The sequence below is a fragment of the Pseudophryne corroboree genome, chromosome 4 (genome assembly GCF_028390025.1).
Source record: "Pseudophryne corroboree isolate aPseCor3 chromosome 4, aPseCor3.hap2, whole genome shotgun sequence".
Lineage (NCBI taxonomy): Eukaryota > Metazoa > Chordata > Amphibia > Anura > Myobatrachidae > Pseudophryne > Pseudophryne corroboree.
Window position 1 is genome coordinate 636,757,852 of NC_086447.1, and position 20,744 is coordinate 636,778,595.

General features: G+C 42.9%; 1 protein-coding gene across 6 annotated transcripts in view; it reads right to left on the reverse strand.

Annotated features, from left to right (window-relative positions):
• Positions 1–20,744, reverse strand: part of SCAF8 (SR-related CTD associated factor 8) — a 766,315-nt gene that overhangs the window by 487,146 nt on the left and 258,425 nt on the right. For all 6 annotated transcript variants that reach the window (XR_010176108.1, XR_010176106.1, XR_010176107.1 and 3 more), the window contains one exon: positions 3,449–3,577. Coding sequence is in view for 3 of the 6 variants with exons in the window: in XM_063917713.1 (XP_063773783.1) it covers positions 3,449–3,577 (129 nt within the window). In the remaining 3 variants the exon portion in view is untranslated. The remainder of the gene's footprint in view (positions 1–3,448; positions 3,578–20,744) is intronic.

Genomic DNA, 20,744 nt, shown 5'->3' on the forward strand with positions numbered 1-20,744 from the left:
TAAAGTGACATACAATCAGACCCTACCCTGCTATACACCAGCACTGAGGATCGGAATAGTTATGTAAAAAAACTGACAGAATTATAGTAAAGTCAGCAATCACACTAGCACTCAGTTACATGTTATACATTAGTATAATAAGCAATATGAGCACATAATCAACTACAGATACATTTCAAGTATGTAGGAGAAACATATTACTGCAATACTTTATAAAAGTTTTAACCGTATTCAGATGCATAGCGAAATAAACCACAGTAATATATTCAGACTCGTATGCATTATGCACTTATCCAACTATTCATACTCAAAAGGTAGATAGAGACTTGTGCTGTATAACCCATACTCAGTAGAGTGGGATACAGGGAGACTTACCCCGCTTACAGGATCGATCAATACATCTGCGAACGCTGAGTGAATCCAGACGCTATCGCCCAAGTGAACACTGACGCACCAGTCACACAGCCGCCTATGCTGCGACTGGGTCCCTTAGTACACAGCGTCTCAGACAGAAGAAGGAAAACAGTTCATGGCGGGAGACTCGGAGGAAACTGGTCATGAACCGGGGGGAGGGGTGACCAGGAGATCGTCTGACTCCCCACTGCTGACATCACCCCTAGGGATCGCGGCCTCATACTACTGCTGGAGCCTATGATTCCTAAAGGCTAGCGCTGGTGCACCCGAGGTGACAGCCGCGCCAGCGACTGTTTGGTAGTCTCCTCCCAAAGCAGTGCGGCTGTGTCCGTATTCCCTCTCTAAGCGGAACCGATGCCTTACTTTCTCCCCATGCACCGGCCACAGCCTGGTAACATCTGCTGGCCTTGCTATCCGACAGACGCCCACCAAAACAGCACTGTACTCATGGGTAAGCATTGTCGTGGCCCGGCGGAGAGTTGCTGGAGCAACTCTTTCTAAGGTACGTTTAAAACGCTTTCTAGAAAGATCACTCAAAAAAATAGTGAGACTTTAAAAATAAAATAAGAAAGCTTATGGCTGCTAAAATCCAAAAGCCCATTGACCATGGATCGGCTCCTGCCGCACTACAAAAAACAAATGATTTGCCTGAGCCAGGATATATGGACGGGCCCGTTGCATGCTGGCAGGCCGAAAAGCTTTGACCGATTGGTGCAAATCCGCTGTCGCTTCATCATATCCCAATGATATCTTTTGGATAACCTGTGGACCCTGCCGGAGAAATATCCGTATAATGATACGTACTGTGTACACTCTATTAGAGGACCCTGACGCACCTAGTCCCTTCGGGTACAGAATATAGTGATAGATACTTTAGATGGGATACACATGAGAGTAAAACCATACAGCAAATACAGGCACACGCAGTCAAAGGCAATGCAGAGATTATTATAAGCACAATAAAACTGCACTGAACTTATATATAAAACACAGCACGGTCCGAGACCAGATGTATGTATCAGGATACTCGTACAATATATTCTGTAACAGGTACACTCTTTCTTAACTAATGCTGTCTGCATGAAGACATGTAGAATACGCAAGTGTCTGTAAAGTCTCAGCGCTGTGTACAGACGGCTTTAAAGGAGAGACATTGCCCTGCAATCCCAGAGACCAGCAGCAGTTATGCTCAGAAGATGGCGTCCAGCGTCTCTGTCAGGAACTGAGGGAGAGTGTGAGGCAGCTCCAGGGCTGAAAATCTGCAAGGAGATGGCGCCCTGGGACGGCACCTCATCTGTACTCCTATGCCCTGGCGGAAATAGTGGGGTCCCTGTTCGCAGGCCGTCTCCCTAGACTGCAATCAGGAACGCGATTTAGTGGCGGGTCCTGTTTGGGGGACTTTCTTACTTCCGCTCTTCGTAGCAGCCACGCAAACAAGGAGAGCGTCTACAACCGTGTGCCTAAGCTGGAGCGTCTCCACCGCAAGTACCCGGGAACTGAGCCGCGGGAGTATGCATCGCCGCTTGGGAGGTGACGGAGACGCAGCACTGAATGTCACTATGACATAACAGTGCTGCGGGCCTTGAAGTCTACTTCGCTTTTTCAGGGCTGCACAGTGCAGCCCGCCTGTTAGGTGAAACTGAGCTCTCAGTGCATGGAGGCGGAGTTATAGAGGAGGCCCCAATGCTTCCTGGGACAGTCGAAGCTTTGCCTGATGGTGCCTCTGGATCATGATCCCTCTCTACACCCCGATGTTTACCTGTGGAAACCAATGTACACCGCTGCAGAAAGAATAATTTTAAATTCATCCTTTTCTCTGAATCAATTGGGGGAAACCAGGTACTGTAGAGCATACAGACTCATTCTGGGGTTTCGGAACAAATGTTAACACACAGTCTAAATGCCTCCCTCTCTATATCCCCATAACCTGCTGGGAAATCAGTTAATGTTTTTGCAAGCAAGCTCCAAAGTAAAGGATAAAGAGGAACCAAAGACAAGAACTGAAAAGTAAGTTTCTCCAACATCTATCAATTTTGCACTTAAACAAGAACTATTTTTATTTATTTATTTATTTATTAACAGTTTCTTATATAGCGCAGCAAATTCCGTTGCGCTTTACAATTTGAAATAACAATAACAAACTGGGTGATAACAGTCATAGAGGTAGGAAGGCCCTGCTCGCAAGCTTACAGCATAAACATTAGAAATCCAGTGACCCCTACTGAATTCAGAAAAAAAGGAAATAATACAAGTATTTGTGCATTAATTCCAACCGTTTTACCACTCATCTCCATTGCAAATCTTCTTAAGATGGTCCCCAGCTTTGCAAGGTGAGTCAGAAACAGATGTGTTCTTATACACCTAGCCTTAATATGCCATGTGGTGCAAGATGCCTGGCACAAATGAGCCACACCAAACATCTTTTTCACGCAAATTAGCGTCTTAATTGCAATGAAACATTACAAAACAACTCCAAGAGAAAAGCTCTGATCAATTTTATATGCAGCACTTGTATATTTGCCGCCACATACGCGTGGCAAGTATATGAAATAGATGATCAGTGCAAGTAGATTCGCACGGGACCTGGCACGTAGAGAAGGGATGTTTGAGGCGACTGCAGCAATAGTGTATGAAGACACATCTGTATGTGAGTGCTCACACTAGACTATGTGCAATGAATATCTCCTGCGAGTCACTAAAGGGGGCTTGTAGGAATATGCGGCAAGCGAAGCTGCCAGGTTGGAACTTCGAATCTTTCCAGTGTGAACACAAACATATTTAAAAGGAGTCTTTAGTGTTGTGTCACGATAATTCAATACCCCACAATACATCTTCGTGAAATGGTGTATGGTGGAAGAAGGTGAAGGGTGGGTAATTTAATTCATGCAGATTTCAATGTGTTCTCTGTAAGCAGGTTAAAACCAGTTATTTAATTGTGTGACTTAGCTTTTCACTACAACGTCATATCCTGGGTACTTTAACAAATCTAATGTATTTACAGAAAAATAAATGTTCCAACAGTTAGCAATATTACCTCTTGCATATTTAATGAAGCATGAACCTGTGCTTCTTTCTCCAAAAATGCTTGCTGGCTGTCATCCTGGGACGGTGTAGCAGAATTTTCCGATTCAGACATCATGTCTTGGTTTTCCTGAGCTGACATCTGGATGCATTATAAAGACATTTATTAGATATTTACATTCACTTTAAAACCTTACTCCACAGATGTTAGGAAAAAGTCTTCAACAATGAAAGCCAATCCAGAGACAAGTACATGAATTAACCTTTAGGAAAACATAAAAAAAATCCCAAAAGCCAAGACTATACAGGTTGAGTATCCCTTATCCAAAATGCTTGGGACCAGAGGTATTTTGGATATCGGATTTTTCCGTATTTTGGAATAATTGCATACCATAATGAGATGATATGGTGATGGCACCTAAATCTAAGCACAGAATGCATTTATGTTACATATACACCTTATACACACAGCCTGAAGGTCATTTTAGCCAATATTTTTTATAACTTTGTGCTTTAAACAAAGTGTATCTACATTCACACAATTCATTTATGTTTCATATACACCTTATACACACAGCCTGAAGGTCATTTAATACAATATTTTTAATAACTTTGTGTATTAAACAAAGTTTGTGTACATTGAGCCATCAAAAAACAAAAGTTTTACTGTCTCACTCTGACTCAAAAAAGTCCGTATTTCGGAATATTTGGATATGGGATACTCAACCTGTATTTAGTTTGTATTTTTCTTCTAAGGTATGTTTCCCCTGGATGAATAGTTATGTCTGTGTTAGCATCACACTTGAGGATACCCAAAATTTCAAATGTAACTATTCCATCCTATACCATGCCTGCCATGCGTTGAGACGCTGTTCGTGAACCGGAAGTGACATAGCGCGGGGGTCAGACGGGGCTCAGGCAGAGGGAGATTAGGGAGGTAAATGTGTGGCTTAGAGCCTGGTGCAGGAAAGAGGGGTTCGTGTTCCTGGAACACTGGGCGGACTTCTCGTCAGGCGCCATCTTGTTTGTTGTGATGGATTGCACCTGAATGAGGAGGGGGCAGCGGTGCAGGGGGGAAGGATGGTTAGAAGGTTGGAGGAAACTTTAAACTAGGAGCCTGGGGGGAGGGTTTAGCTAGAAACTACGGGGCATGCAGTGAGAATAGTGGGGATGGCGGTAGTAAACGATATGGGGAAGAAGTTGGGGGGAGGGTGAGCAGCCGGTACGGGTATTAACATGGGTACTAAAAGAGATTTTACCAAAGCACTAACTAATAACGATTACGGGTCATCGCTGCTACATAAGGTGAATGATGTCCCTAACGCAAGGGGAAATACTTATCTTAGTTGTATGTATGTGAACGCTAGAAGCCTTACTTGTAAAAAGGGCGAACTAGAAATAATAGGATTTTAATACCTACCGGTAAATCCTTTTCTCTTAGTCCGTAGAGGATGCTGGGGACACCATAAGAACCATGGGGTATTAACAGAAACTCCAGTCAACGGCATGAACAACGTCAGCAACAGGCTGACCATAACGTAACACAACCCGTGTGTAAACATAAATAATAACTGCAGATAGAGTCCGCACTGGGACGGGAGCCCAGCATCCTCTTCGGACTAAGAGAAAAGGATTTACCGGTAGGTATTAAAATCCTATTTTCTCATTCGTCCTAGAGGATGCTGGGGACACCATAAGCACCATGGGGTTTATACCAAAGCTCTAGAACGGGCGGGAGAGTGCGGATGACTCTGCAGCACCGATTGACCAAACATGAGGTCCTCATCAGCCAGGGTATCAAACTTGTAAAATTTCGCAAAAGTGTTTGAACCCGACCAAGTAGCTGCTTGGCAGAGCTGTAATGCCGGGACTCCGCGGGCAGCCGCCCAGGATGAGACCACTTTTCTGGTAGAGTGGGCCTTAACTGATTTCGGTAACGGCACTCCAGCCGTAGAATGAGCATGCTGAATCGTATTACAGATCCAGCGCGCAATAGTCTGCTTGGAAGCAGGCATTCCAATCTTGTTGGCAGCATACAGGATAAACAGAGCTTCCGTTTTCCTAAGTTGAGCCGTTCTGGCGACATAAATTTTCAAGGCCCTGACAACATCGAGAGATTTTGACTCCGCGAAGGCGTCAGTAGCCACTGGTACCACAATAGGCTGGTTCATGTGGAACGATGAAACCACCTTCGGCAGAAATTGTTGACGAGTCCTCAACTCCGCTCTATCTTCATGGAAGATTAAATAAGGACTCTTGTGAGACAAAACCGCTAACTCAGACACCCGCCTTGCGGATGCTAAGACCAATAGCATGACCACTTTCCAAGTGAGAAATTTCAACTCAACCTTCTGTAAAGGTTCAAACCAATGTGATTGAAGAAAATGCAACACCATGTTAAGATCCCATGGTGCCACTGGGGGCACAAATGGAGGTTGGATGTGCAAAACTCCTTTCACAAAAGTCTGAACTTCTGGAAAGGAGGCCAAATGTTTTTGAAAGAAAACCGATAAGGCCGAAATTTGTACTTTAATCGAGCCTAACTTTAGGCACGCATCCACACCTGCTTGAAGGAAATGGAGAAAACGCCCTAGTTGAAATTCTTCCGTAGTAGCCTTCTTGGATTCACACCAAGACACATATTTTCTCCAAATAAGGTGATAATGTTTAGACGTTACTCCTTTTCTAGCCTGAAGTAGTGTGGGAATAACTTCACTGGGAATACCCTTTCGGGCTAGGATCCGGCGTTCAACCACCAAGCCGTCAAACGTAGCCGCGGTAAGTCGTGGTTCACGCACGGCCCCTGCTGTAACAGATCCTCTCGTAGAGGAAGAGGCCAGGGATCTCTTATGAGTAATTCCAGAAGATCTGGATACCAAGTCCTCCTTGGCCAGTCCGGAGCAATGAGGATCACCTGAACCTTTGTTCTTCTTATGATCTTTAGCACCTTTGGAATGAGTGGAAGAGGAAACACGTACACCGACTGGAACACCCATGGTGTTACCAGCACGTCCACCGCTATTGCTTGAGGGTCCCTCGACCTGGAACAATATCTCTGACGTTTCTTGTTTAGGCGAGACGCCATCATGTCTATTTGAGAAATTCCCCAAAGACTTATCACTTCTGTGAAGACCTCTTGATGAAGACCCCACTGTCCTGGATGGAGATCGTGTCTGCTGAGGAAGTCTGCTTCCCAGTTGTCCACTCCTGGAATGAAGATTGCTGACAGAGCGCTTGTATGTCTTTCCGCCCAGCGGAGAACTTTTGTGGCCTCTGCCATTGCATGTTCCGCCCTGGCGGTTTATGTGCGCTACTGCTGTTATATTGTCCGACTGTATTAGGACGGATCGGTTGCGAAGACGACGTTCCGCTTGAAGAAGGCCATTGTAAATGGCCCTTAACTCCAGAACATTTATGTGTAGACAAACTTCCTGGCTTGACCATTTTCCCTGGAAGGTTTCCCCCTGTGTGACTGCTCCCCAGCCTCCGAGACTCGCATCCGTGGTTACTAGGATCCAGTCCTGGATCCCGAACCTGCGTCCCTCTAGGAGGTGAGAGCTGTGTAGCCACCACAGGAGTGAGATTCTGGTCTTGGAAGATTTTCCGGTGTATGTGCAGATGGAATCCGGACCACTTGTCCAATAGGTCCCACTGAAACACTCTGGCATGGAATCTGCCAAACTGAATGGCCACGTAGGCCGCCACCATCTTCCCCAGCAACTGAGTGCATTGATGAATTGATACTCTCGCTGGTTTCAGAATTTGTTTGACCAAACTCTGAATTTCCAGAGCCTTTTCTTCTGGAAGAAAAACTCTCTGTAATTCCGTGTCCAGAATCATTCCCAAAAACAAAAGCCGCTTCGTCGGATTCAACTGTGACTTCGGCAGATTTAGGAGCTAACCATGTTGTTGCAGAACTGTCAGGGAGAGCGCGATGTCCTGCTCCAGCTTGTCTTTGGATCTCGCCTTTATCAGGAGATCTTTGTTGCAGCTGGGGGTGTGCTCTGCGCTCCCTTTATAAATGTTACTTGTGTGTCTGAATATCCGTGCAGCCTAGGTTAGGAGAGGAAACTCTTTTCAGATATTAACAAAGATATATATACACCAACCGGGATATAATCCCAGAAATATACCAAGAGCGCTGCTTCCACCCCAATTGCTATATTATTATTCACTTTCACAACTGATTTTATATTCAATCTTTTTATTATTCAAATAAGAATCTTCCTCTATACATACACAAATAAAAATAATTTTATCATATACAATGAATGCTGCAGCATAAAATAAAAAACAATACAATTTACTTCCACATTAATATTGCATCTAAAATCCCTAGAGGCTTGCTAATATCCGGATCTCAGGCTTATATTAAAAACAATTCAGCTGGATAGTATCCACGTTACATCAAAATGTCCCAGTAAAGTGCAAGGAATTTTTACTTTATATTCTCTCTCACATTGGATATGATTTCTGTGATCCAAAACTGATTCAATTTATGAATTAGATAATCTCCAAATTGTCCCAAGTTTACTTGGATCCCTTTTAATTTATGTGTGCACACATTAGATTACCTTCACAGGTATTACCATGTAGACTCTTTATGATATCACCTCCAGTATTTGGACTCTTTGCTGTTACGGTCCTCCTTTAACAAATGAAGGCATCGATGGTCCAGTGATTCCACACACAGTGCTCAGGCTCCCTCCGCTGGTGATTGCCCGTATTGCAATTTACACTGTGTGCCAATAGTATTGACCCCGTAATACAGCGTTCTGGAGGTGAAAGTCCCTTGACACAGTCACTCGAATACGCGTTTCTCTGCCTCGATACTCCTTCAGCGGCTTCCTCAGCTCAAATGACCATGCTTTACTGGATCTCCTTATATACCGTTCATAGTTCCGATCTCCCGCGCCGCCATGCGCACTCTATCGTGCGCTTCAAGCCTCAGTTTGGATCACTTCCTTTTATCTCCTCCGGCGGCCATCTTGCCGCTTACAATCACGCCTCATTTCTGATTCCTATATACATATATGTGCAAGCCTCGTCCAGCGGCCATATTGCCGTTTATATTCCAGCCTCATTTCTATATCCTCATATATTCAAGCCTCATTCCGGATCCTGGTGGCCATCTTGCCATATATATTCAAGCCTCATTCTCATATTATTTAAATATCTTAAACCAATATGCAGCGCAGCATATATAGATGTGCATATATACCAACAAAAATAAAAATAGGGGATATCCCCATCTATTTCATTATCAAATTTCATTTATTTTATTTTTATCTATATTTTCTAAATACTTTCCCAGTAATTAATCATTCTCCCTTGTGCACGTCTAAACATATTGCGCCACAATAAAATCACAAAATACCCAGATAAAAAATATATCTCAATTCATACTATAAATAAATCATTCTATACATACTCCAACTCTCACTGTATATATTCTATACTAATAATCATAATGATAGTAATAATAATAGTAATCCATATCTCCACTTATCATATCACAGGGGCTATTCTCTCCATTATTGCAGATCATTATTATTATTTCTTAATCAGTTCCTTTCCCCCCCTCCCATCCCACCCTATATATTATTCAATTCCACTGAATCATTCAATCCATACGGCACCAAGGTCTTTAGTCTAAATATCCAGAACGCCTCTCTTTTACATAGACGTCTATACCTATCCCCTCCCCTACTGGTCTCCGCTACTTGTTCTATAGCAGTAATATTAATATTTCCACATTTACCTTTTACACAAAAAAAAAACTGATAAAACTTACAAATAGAAGGAAGAAAAAATGAAGATAGAGCAACCGGAATAGAACGACAAAGTTATATTTAATCCACCTAGAAAACTAACAACAAAGAAATAGGAAATCCAAATAATCATCACACTATCTAATGCATTACCACAACACCTGTTTAGAAGACAATCTAAGAAAAATCACACACTGGACACTATGCGTTAGCCAGAACAATTAATTATTACAAATCACTCTCTTTCAAATATTAACATCTATATAACAAATGCATCCAGTCAACCAACTACTATTACCATTACCAGTAATCAAAGAAATACTCATGTATCATCTTTGTGAAAAGGATTACTATTTCAAATAGTATCCAAAAATATTATAGATACATATTAGATATTGTGTGTCAGCAGGAAGCCCAAAACAATTAATTTTCTCTTGCTGCAACCCTACTATCTGTCTGTATATTAACTGCTTAAATTCAACAATCTTGTAGTGTATAAAGGAATGTATTAATAATGTCACATGAACAAAATAAGAAACAGAAATTATGTTTAAACTGAACGAAGAAAACCAGTTTATTTCATTTTAAAACAGAGTTGGTACGGACCAAACTGGACTGGACACCTTAAAACAAAGCCCAGGACACACGTCACTATACTGTCCCTGACGAAGCATGGCACTATTGGCCGAGTGAAACGCGTTGGTCCAAGCCCCCCATGCACCAGAAACCCGGAGATCCTGGCCTCCTGGAAGACGCCGGCAAAAGAACTCCAAGAGGACCGGGGTTACAGGCGCCTGTAACATATCACAGCTCCGAGTAAGAAAACACCGACAACCCACCGGACGCTAGAGAAGCAGCTCACCAGCCCCGTACGGGGTGAAGAAACGTAAGCGTTGTTTCCATACAAACCAACCCGATGCTTAAATACCGCAAACACCCTGCATCGATGCTTTAAGCAACTGAACTTTAAGAAGCCCCACAGAGTTGGGAGCCTTAGAAACGGACTTTTAAAAGACTTTTGTCTTTGTTTCTATTTTATTTTATTTTCATTTTACAGCACAAATTGGACTTAGCTTTTTATGCTGAATTGAGGACTGATCCCCCTCAATTATTAAGCACAGTGCATTAAGCACATTGTGTTTGTATTGAGAGCGCGCTCATGCTCTATGTTATATTGTAATATATGTTGTATTCATTATTTAATCCAGCAACCAAAACACTTTTGATTAAAAACTGTATTTTACGTTAATAAATATTTTAAACATCACTATCCAGTAGCGCCCAAGGTTTATTTCTCCTTTATCAGGAGATCGTCCAGGTAAGGGATAATTGTGACTCCTTGCCTGCGAAGGAGAACCATCATTTCCGCCATTACCTTGGTGAAAATCCTCGGAGCCGTGGACAGACCAAATGGCAACGTCTGAAATTGGTAATGACAATCCTGAGTAGCAAACCTCAGGTAAGCCTGATGTGGAGGATATATGGGGATGTGTAAGTAGGCATCCTTTATGTCGACCGACACCATGAAATCCCCTTCCTCGAGACTGGAGATCACTGCTCGGAGAGATTCCATCTTGAATTTGAAATTTCTTAGGTAAAGATTGAGGGACTTTAGGTTCAGAATTGGTCTGACCGAGCCGTCCGGCTTCGGAACCACAAACAGGCTTGAATAAAAGTCTTCTCCCTGTTGTGCCGGGGGAACCCTGACAATGACTTGATTCAGACACAACTTTTGTATTGCATCGCATACTACCTCCCTGTTCGGAAGAGAAGCTGGTAAGGCTGATTTGAAAAAACGTTGAGGGGGGACGTCTTGAAACTCCAGTTTGTACCCCTGGGACACTATTTCTAAAATCCACGGGTCTAGGGCCGAACGAGCCCAGAATTGACTGGAGAGCTTGAGACGTGCCCCCACCGGTGCGGACTCCCGCAGAGGAGCCCCAGCGTCATGCGGTGGATTTGGAAGAAGCCGGGGATGACTCCTGCTCCTTAGAACCTGCAACGGCCTGAGATCTTTTACCTTCTCCTCTTCCTCTATTAGCAAGGAAGGAATAACCTCTGCCTTTTCTGTATTTATTTGGCCGAAAGGACTGCATCTGCAAGCGGTGAGCTTTCTCTTGTTGTGGAAGAACATAAGGCAAAAATGACGACTTACCCGCGGTAGCCGTAGATACCAACTCAGCGAGACCTTCACCAAACAATACACCACCTTTAAACGGTAGAGTCAGCATCAGCATTCCATTGATGAATCCACAATGCTCTCCTAGCTGAGACTGCCATGGCATTGGCCCTTGATCCCAAGAGACCAATATCTCTCGCCGCCTCCTTTAGGTAGGCTGCAGCGTCCCTGCTATAACCCAGCGTTAAAAGGATGGTATCCCTATCCAGGGTATCTAATCAGATGACAAGTTATCTGCCCACTTTTCGATAGCACTACTCACCAACGCAGATGCTATAGCTGGTCTGAGTAGTGTACCTGTGGTGACGTAAATGGATTTTAGCGTATTTTCCTGTCTACGATCCACAGGATCCTTAAGGGCTGCGGTGCCAGGTGACGGTAAAGCCACCTTTTTAGACAACCGTGATAGCACCTTGTCCACAATGGGAGGTGACTCCCACTTTTCTCTATCCCAAGAGGGGAACGGATACACCATTTGAAACCTTTTGGGAATCAGAAACTTTTTGTCAGGATTTTCCCACATTTTTTCAAAAAGGGCATTAAGTTCATGAGAGGGAGTAAACGTTACCCCAGGTTTCTTTCCCTTAAGCATACAGACCCTAGTATCAGGAACAGTAGGGTCCTCGGAGATATGAAACACGTCTTTTATTGCCACAATAATGTACTGAATGCTCTTTGCCAATTTTGGGTCTAATCTGGAATCACTATAGTCGACACTGGAGTCAGTGTCCGTGTTGGTATCTGTGTCTGCTAACTGAGCAAACAAACGTTTGTGACCCCGAGGGGGTCTGGACCTGTGATAACACATCCTCCACAGATTTTTTCCATACCTGGTTCTGAGACTCAGATTTATCTAATCTCTTATTAATAAGAGCCACATTAGCATTCAAAACATTCAACACATTTACCCAGTCAGGATTCGGCGGTGCCGACAGGGTCACTCCCACAGCCGTTTCTGCCCCTAACACAGTCTCCTCCTGGGAAGAGCACTCGCCTCAGACATGCCAACACACCTGTAACGACACCTACAGACACACTGGGCCAAAAGGGGGGCAGACCCACAGTAAAGTCCGTCAGAGAAACACAGAGGGAGTTTGCCAGCTCACAACCCAGCGCCTGACCCGGTACTGAAACCTTAATATATAATGCCTCAGACCCTGTAGCGCTTTATAATAACTTATTTAAGCACCAAATTTGCCGTGCCCTCCCCCCGTTTTGCACCTTGTTACTTTTTGTAGCAGTGGTGAGGAAGGACCAGCGTCTCTGCAGCTCTGGAGAGAAAATGGCGCCGATGAGAGCTGTGAGGGCTAAGCTCCGCCCCCTTCATGGTGCGCATCAGCACGCTATTTTTTAAACTAATAATGCTGGCGGAGGTAAGAATTTAGTGGCAAGGCATTCCAATTTCACTTTGCCAGCCTGAAAAGAGGATTTTTATGCTGCCCAGGGCACGCGCCCCCCCCCCCTCCCCCGCACCCTGTAGTGCCACTGTGTGTGGGAGCATGGCGCGCAGCGCGATCGCTGTGCGGTACCTCAGAACCCATCACTGAAGTCTTCTACTCACCTGTCTTCTGACTTCTGGCTCTGCAAGGGGGGTGACAGCGGGCTCTGGGAGTGAACAACTAGGCGTACCTAGTGTTCCAAACCCTTAATGGTGTCCTGTAGCCAAGAAGCAGAGCCTTTAAACTCACTATAAGTAGGTCTGACTTCTCTCCCCTAAGTCCCATGATGCAGGGAGACTGTTGCCAGCAGTGCTCCCTGAACATAAAAAAATCTAACAAAGTATTTTCCAAGAAACTCAGTAGAGCTACTCAGTGTGCATCCAGTCTGCCTGGGCACAGATTCTAAACAGGAGTCTGGAGGAGGGGCATAGAGGGAGGAGCCAGTTCAAACCCATTAATTCAAAGTCTTAAAGTGCCCATGTCTACTGCGGATCCCGTCTATACCCCATGGTTCTTATGGTGTCCCCAGCATCCTCTAGGACGTATGAGAAACTTGCAGCAAGCAAACAGTATGATATTATAGGAATTACTGAAACTTGGTGGGACGAATCTCATGATTGGACAGTCAATCTAGAGGGCTATACGCTGTTTAGGAGAGACAGACTAGATAAAAGGGGTGGAGGGGTGTGTCTCTACGTAAAACCATTTTTAAAACCTGATATACGGGAAGATATGTAGGAGGGGACTGTAGACACTGACGAGACGTTATGGGTAGAAATTGCATGCGGCGAAAAGGGAATAAAAAAGTTAGTATTGGGTGTATGCTACAGGCCGCCTGGTATTAATGTATCTGACGAGGAATTGTTACTGAAGCAAATTGAAAGAGCAGCAGGAGTAGGAGACATAGTAGTGATGGGAGATTTTAACTATCCAGAGATAAACTGGAAAAACGATTCATGTGATACTGCTAGGGGTAATATGTTTTTAAACACTTAATGATAACTACTTAGTTCAACTAATTGAGGAACCTACCAGGTACAGTGCAATCTTAGACCTGGTATTAACAAACAATGGGGGATTGGTATCAGATATTATAGTAAGGGAGCCCATAGGAAACAGCGACCACAATATGATCACATTCAATATAAGTTTTCATAAACAGTCCTATACTGGCTCAACTAGGACTCTAAACTTCAGCAAAGCCAACTTTGAAATGATGAGAGAAACTTTAAGGCATATTGATTGGGAAGGTTTGTTTCTAGGAAAAAATACTACAGAGAAATGGGATGTATTAAAATCACTAATAGCTAAAAATACTCTGAAATTTATTCCTACGAGCAGCAAAAAAAAGGATTAAAAATCATAAACTGATATGGTTTAATAAAAAAATAAAGGAACTTATGGGCAAGAAAAGGCGAGCATTTAAAAAATACAAATCTGAGGGGAATGCGGAATCATTTCAGCACTATAAGGACTGTAACAAAATATACAAAAAAGAAATAAGAGCGGCTAAAGTAGAAACTGAAAAAATAGCAGCAAAGGAAAGCAAAGCAAAGCGAATCCCAAAAAATTCTTTAAATACATTAATAGCAAGAGATAAAAGAAGGAGAGTATAGGCCCTTTAAAAGACAAGTTGGGAGTCTTAATCAAAAATGATAATGACATAGCGGACACACTAAACTAAATTTTTTCAACAGTATTTACTAGACAGGACCCAATTCAGGGACTAACACAATCTCAATAATGAGAATATCCCACTGATAGGTACTTATTTAAGTGAGGAGGTAGTCTGTAACCAATTAAAACATTTAAAGATTAATAAGTCACCGAGGCCCAATGGAATTCAACCAAGGGTTCTAATGGAGCTTCACTCTGAACTTGCAAAACCGCTATTTTTGATCTTTAAGGATTCAGTTATATCAGGTATGGTTCCCAAAGACTGGTGCATAGCGGAAGTAGTGCCTATATTCAAAAAGGGAAGTAAAGCTGAACCGGGTAATTATAGACCAGTTAGTCTTACATCTATAGTGGGGAAAGTACTGGAAGGTATTCTAAGAGATAGTATTCAGAAGTTCCTGGAAGCCAATAAAGTCATTAAAAGGAATCAACATGGATTTGTGAATGACAGATCCTGTCAAACCAACTCATTTTTTTTATTTTTTTTTAAAATATGTTTATTAAGGAAGAAAATGGAAATACACACACATTACCACAATAACTGTAGAATATTGACAATAGGAAAATACAGGGATATCAATGAAAATGATGATATATAGGAATGTATATAATAACATTTGTTCAATACAAATCACATAAGAACTCACATAAGAAAGTAGAGGAGCTAAGGGGGAGGTTCAAAATTTAAAATGGGAGACTAACAACGTTTAGTGTCAGCAAGAAGTCAAACAATGTGATCAGGAGAGTACAAGAGTTGAGGCTAAAAGGGTGGTGATCCCTTCATGAGTACCATGTAGTATGTTTAACTACCTTGCGTATGTTGTCACAAGTTGACTGAGATAGGGTTACGATATAGGGCAACCATATTGCAAAGAATTTGGAAGAGTTGGAGTCTGCTCTGAGAGAGCATTCTATCCAGTCCATTTGATATAGATATGTCAATCTAGGGAGCAGAAGAGTTATGGATATAGCGGTTTTATGTATCCACTGAGAAAGTATGGTCTTTTTGGTGGCTGCCGCAATCCGTGCTAATAACAGTTTATTACCTGGGGACAGTGAGAGACAGTCAGGATCATACTGATTCCAGAAAGCCCAAATTAAAGTAGCCGTGAAAGAAATATTCAGGGTCGATGTAATGTAGGTACAAACATCTTTCCAGAACAATTGTATTACCGGGCATGACCAGAGGCAGTGTATGATATCGGTATCAGGAGAAGAACATTTGAAACATTGAGAGTTATCAGAGATGCCCGTAAGAAATCTAAGACGAGGAGTGTAGTATGCCCTATGCAAAATTTTTAAATGCATTTCTGAATAGGAAGAGGAAACTAAATGTTTATTAAGTAGTAAGTGACAGCGTATTACAGTTTGTAGATCAGTTCCCGGCAAGGTATCGGTCCATTTAGCTAGGCCTGTAGTTTGACTATTCAGATCTATCTTACGCCTGGTGTATGCATAAATAATGGATGTGGGGCAAGGAGAGTGAGGAGTCAATCGCAATTGGGTGTCTAGGGGAAAGTTGTAGTCTGCAGGTCGTAAGTGTGTTATCAGTCGCGTTGCAAAACTGCGGACTTGAAAATATGCAAAGAGTGGTATATGTAGGTTCGGAAAACTGAGTTTCAATTGGGACAGGGTGAGTACTTCGGTACAGGTGACATTCAATAGTTGATATATCAAACGCAAGCCGTGAGAATACCAATTTTTGATAATCGTGTCTGTCTCCCCTCCTTGAAAGTCTGGATTATTTAAGAGTGGTTGGAATAAGCAGCAGGTCACTAAGTCCCATGCGTTTTCGTATATGGGACCATGCCTTACACGGGGAAAATAATAATGGATTCGAACGGAAGGGTTGCAATGAGTCAGGAAAATGTAATATGGAAGGCAGGTTACCATGAGGTAGCATAGATTGTTCTAGTGACAACTTAACATAGTTGGCAGAGCCTCCAACCCAGTCAATAGCATATCTGTAATTAGCAGCCAGAGAGTAATCTTCTGGGCATGGCAAATTCACACCCACCAGCGTAGTTGGTTGTTTCTATTTAAAAAGGGCTATGCGTGGGCGTTTATTCTCCCAAATAAAAGTATTAAGGGATTTATTAATTGTTTGGATATCGCGTTTAGCTAGAAGAAGCGGGAGCATTTGGATCGGATATAGTAGACGGGGGAAGGAAATCATTTTGTATAAGTGGCATCTACCTAGATATGAAATTGGTAGGTTTTGCCATCGTGCAAAATCGTCCATCATTTTATTAATAGAGCAAGAGAAATTTAGTGCGTAAAGATCGGCTAATTTGGATGAAAAACGTAAGCCTAGGTAGGTTTTGTGTAGTTTTGGGGCCTAGAGCCAGTGCCTCCGTTTTATCAAAGTTGATTAGGAAGCCCGAGATCAAATGAAAATCACAGAGTATGGCCAATAGAGAGGGGAAGGCCTTTATGGGTTCATTAAAATAAAGTAACAGATCATCAGCAAAAGCCGATACTTTCACTGATTGTGAGCCAATTTCTATCCCTTCCCAAGTAACATCCTGCATGCAGGTGCGTATTAACGGGTCAAGGGCCAAATTAAAAAGTAGGGGAGAGAGGGGACATCCCTGGCGCGTACCCCTATGTAAGGAGAAGGCGGATGTGTTCAATCCATTAATAGTGAGGTGTGCCTGCGGATTAGAATAAAGCATATTGAAGACTCTAATAAACTCTGCTCCGAATTCTTGAGTATGGAAGATTCTACGTAAGTGTGTCCAGGATACCCGGTCAAACGCTTTATCAGCGTCGCAACTGACCACTAGCGCTTTAGATGTTGTAGAGCCATCGACACTATGTATTGCTGCAATCAGGGTACGTACATTATGTACTGATGTTCTAGTCTTTACAAACCCGGTTTGGGCAGGATGTAAGATACGATGCAATATTAATTGGAGACGAGCGCCCAATAATTTGGTGAATAGTTTTAGGTCCTGGTTTAGAAGGGATATAGGGGGTCATTCAGAGTTGTTTGCTCGTTATATTTTTCTCGCAACGGAGCGATTAGTCGCTAATGCGCATGCGCAATGTCCGCAGTGCGACTGCGCCAAGTAAATTTGCTATGCAGTTAGGTATTTTACTCACGGCATTACAAGGTTTTTTCTTCGTTCTGGTGATCGTAATGTGATTGACAGGAAGTGGGTGTTTCAGGGCGGAAACTGTCCGTTTTATGGGTGTGTGCGAAAAAACGCTACAGTTTCTGGGAAAAACGCGGGAGTGGCTGGAGAAACGGAGGAGTGTCTGGGCGAACGCTGGGTGTGTTTGTGACGTCAAACCAGGAACGAAACTGACTGAACTGATCGCAGTTGCCGAGTAAGTGTGGAGCTACTCAGAAACTGCTAAGAAGTGTCTATTCGCAATTCTGCTAATCTTTCGTTCGCAATTTTGATAAGCTAAGATTCACTCCCAGTAGGAGGCGGCTTAGCGTGTGCAAAGCTGCTAAAAGCAGCTTGCGAGCGAACAACTCGGAATGAGGGCCATAGGACGATAGGACTGGACAAGTGTAGGGTCTTTACCTGGTTTAGGAAATACTACTATTCTAGCTTCGGTGAATCCCGAAGGGGGAGAGGATCCTTGCAATAATGAGTTAAACAATGTTAGCAAATAAGGCAACATATGAGGAGCTAGCATTTTATAATATTCTGCTCCGAACCCATCCGGGCCCAGCGTTTTTCCCATTATGGAGTGATTTAATCAAATATAGCAATTCCGTTTCCGTTACTGGGTCCGTCAATGACGCCCGTTCCTCCTCCGTCAATGTGGGTAAGCCTGCTTTTTCCAAAAATAACATACCCTCAGTGGGGTTATCTAAGGGTGCTGCATATAAATTCTTATAATATTGTAAGAAGGTGTCAGATAAGGTTTGCATGTTCATAGTTGAAGAAACTGAGTCTGTGTGTAAGTGAGTAATGCGAGAAGGGATTGTAGATGATCTCACTAAGTTAGCCAACAATTTGCCTGACTTGTTACCACCACGGAAAAATTTGTTTCGTTGGACATCATAGGAAAAGTTAGCTCGTTCAGTGTATAACGCGTCATAAAGATGTTTTGCGTCAGTATAGGCCCGCCTAGTGGCTGGAGAATCATGTAATATCATAGCGTCATATGCTGCCGTCAAAGCTTTGCTCAGATCATGCAACTGGGCGTTCAATTGCTTGCGTTTTCTGGAAACATATTCAAGGATTTGTCCACGGAAAACAGGTTTGGAAGCCGACCAAAACAAATTGATGTCGTTGACATGAATTTTGTTATCATTTACATAGTTAAGGAAGGCCTGGGTAAGAAATTGACTAAAATCTGAGGAATGTTCCAGATAAGCAGGGAAACGCCAATTATAGGATCTAGTCAAAGGGGTATCTAAAGTAATCGAGAGCCAGATTGGGGCATGGTCCGAGAGTGAAATGGGTTCTATCGTAGCATCCACAATATGTTGCAGAAGAGAATCAGCAATTAACCAAAAATCTAATCTAGAAGAGGAGTGGTGAGGGTGGGAGTAGAAGGTATATTCGCGAGCGTCTGGGTTGCGAATTCTCCATGGGTCAGATAGTCGTAAAGAAGAGGTGAGCAGTGTGAGTGAGGTTGGAGTGGCAACAGTAGACAAATTAGGTGTGGACGTCCTGTCAAAACCAGTTGACTGTACACAATTAAAGTCTCCTCCCAAAATAATTTCTCCCTCTGCCCAACCCTGCAATTTCGAGTATATATCAGAGAAAAAAGATGCATTAGGGCCATTAGGGGCATAGATATTGGCCACCGTATAGGTCGTATTTAGTATTTTCAGTTTCAAGTATAGAAATCTACCCTCTTGATCAACCAGACTATCTAAAATAATGGCGGGGAGTGATTTATTGAGGCTAATCAAGACGCCTCTGCGTTTGGATGTGTAGGAGGCCGTTCTATATTCTCCCACCCACGTATCACGTAGCACATTAGGGTCCGATACCTTCCAATGAGTTTCCTGTAATAACACTATGTCGGGTTTTAGCCTTTTCAAATAGGTAAGAACCTTTTTCCGTTTAATAGGGGTATTGAGTCCCTCAACATTCCATGACACTAACTTGAAACGTGATTGTGTTATCATAGAAGAGTCATGTGTTAGCGGCATTCAACCGATACCAACCCTAGGCCAATATCCGACTACAATATGCCGTAACAGTTGATCCCAGCCCTTCCCAGCGAGCGGGCCGTAGTGGATCAATGATGAAAAGTAACAAAGATAAAGACGTACTGATATTCCTATCAAAATTCGTGAAGATTGTGTGTGTATAGCAATAAAGTTATAAACTAAGCTACAAAACATTTTCAACATTTTAAGAACCCATGTAAGTGCCCTATGAAATTCCGTCAACATCCAGAAAAAAAAACAGTAGCACACATGAGGAGAATATCCTCAAACATAGAATCCAAGGGCACCATAAACTGAAGTAACATATCAAAAGATGAGAGAAAGGGGAGAGGAGCAGGCAAAGCAGCCAGAAAAAGGATAGAAGAGGCGGTAGCAGGAGAGAAAAGGGGTATAGAGGAAAGAACATAAGAGTATGACAAGTACAAAATTGTTGTATAGCACTTGGTATTATACTCCAACTGCAACAATAAACCATCATTACAGTGTTGAAATACAACCAAATCAATATATCAAATAGAAAAGCATTATTCATCTGTTTCTTGAATGGACAAGCCAAAGGTGACAATTAATCAACTGGAAAAGGATATAAAGAGTCAGTCCGCATCATACAGACCAGAGAGTAGAATTGTATCCAAAGAGTTCACAAAGTTTCTGGCCTCCTGTGCAGTTTCGAAGAGGTAGGATTTACCAACATGGGTGATTCTCAGCTTGGCCGGATATAACAATGCAAATCGGTGACCAAGTTCAAACAGACGTTTACATATAGGTGAAAACTCGCGTCGTTTCGCAGCCACTAGATAAGAAAAGTCCTGAAATAGTAAAATCTTGGAGTCTTGGTATCGAAGATCAGTACTTTTCCGATAGGCTTCCATCAAACGGACTTTATCGGCATAGTTAAGAATTCTCATAATGACCGGTCTGGGTCTGTCTCTACCGGTCTGACGATCAGGGCCAATCCGATGGACACGTTCGACCAAAATGGACTCCATGTCCGAAACGCAGCCCAGTTCTCTTGGCAGCCATTGGGAGGCCAGTTTCATTAGATCTGACGGTTTCACAGATTCTGGCAAACCCACAAGACGGACATTATTTCTTCT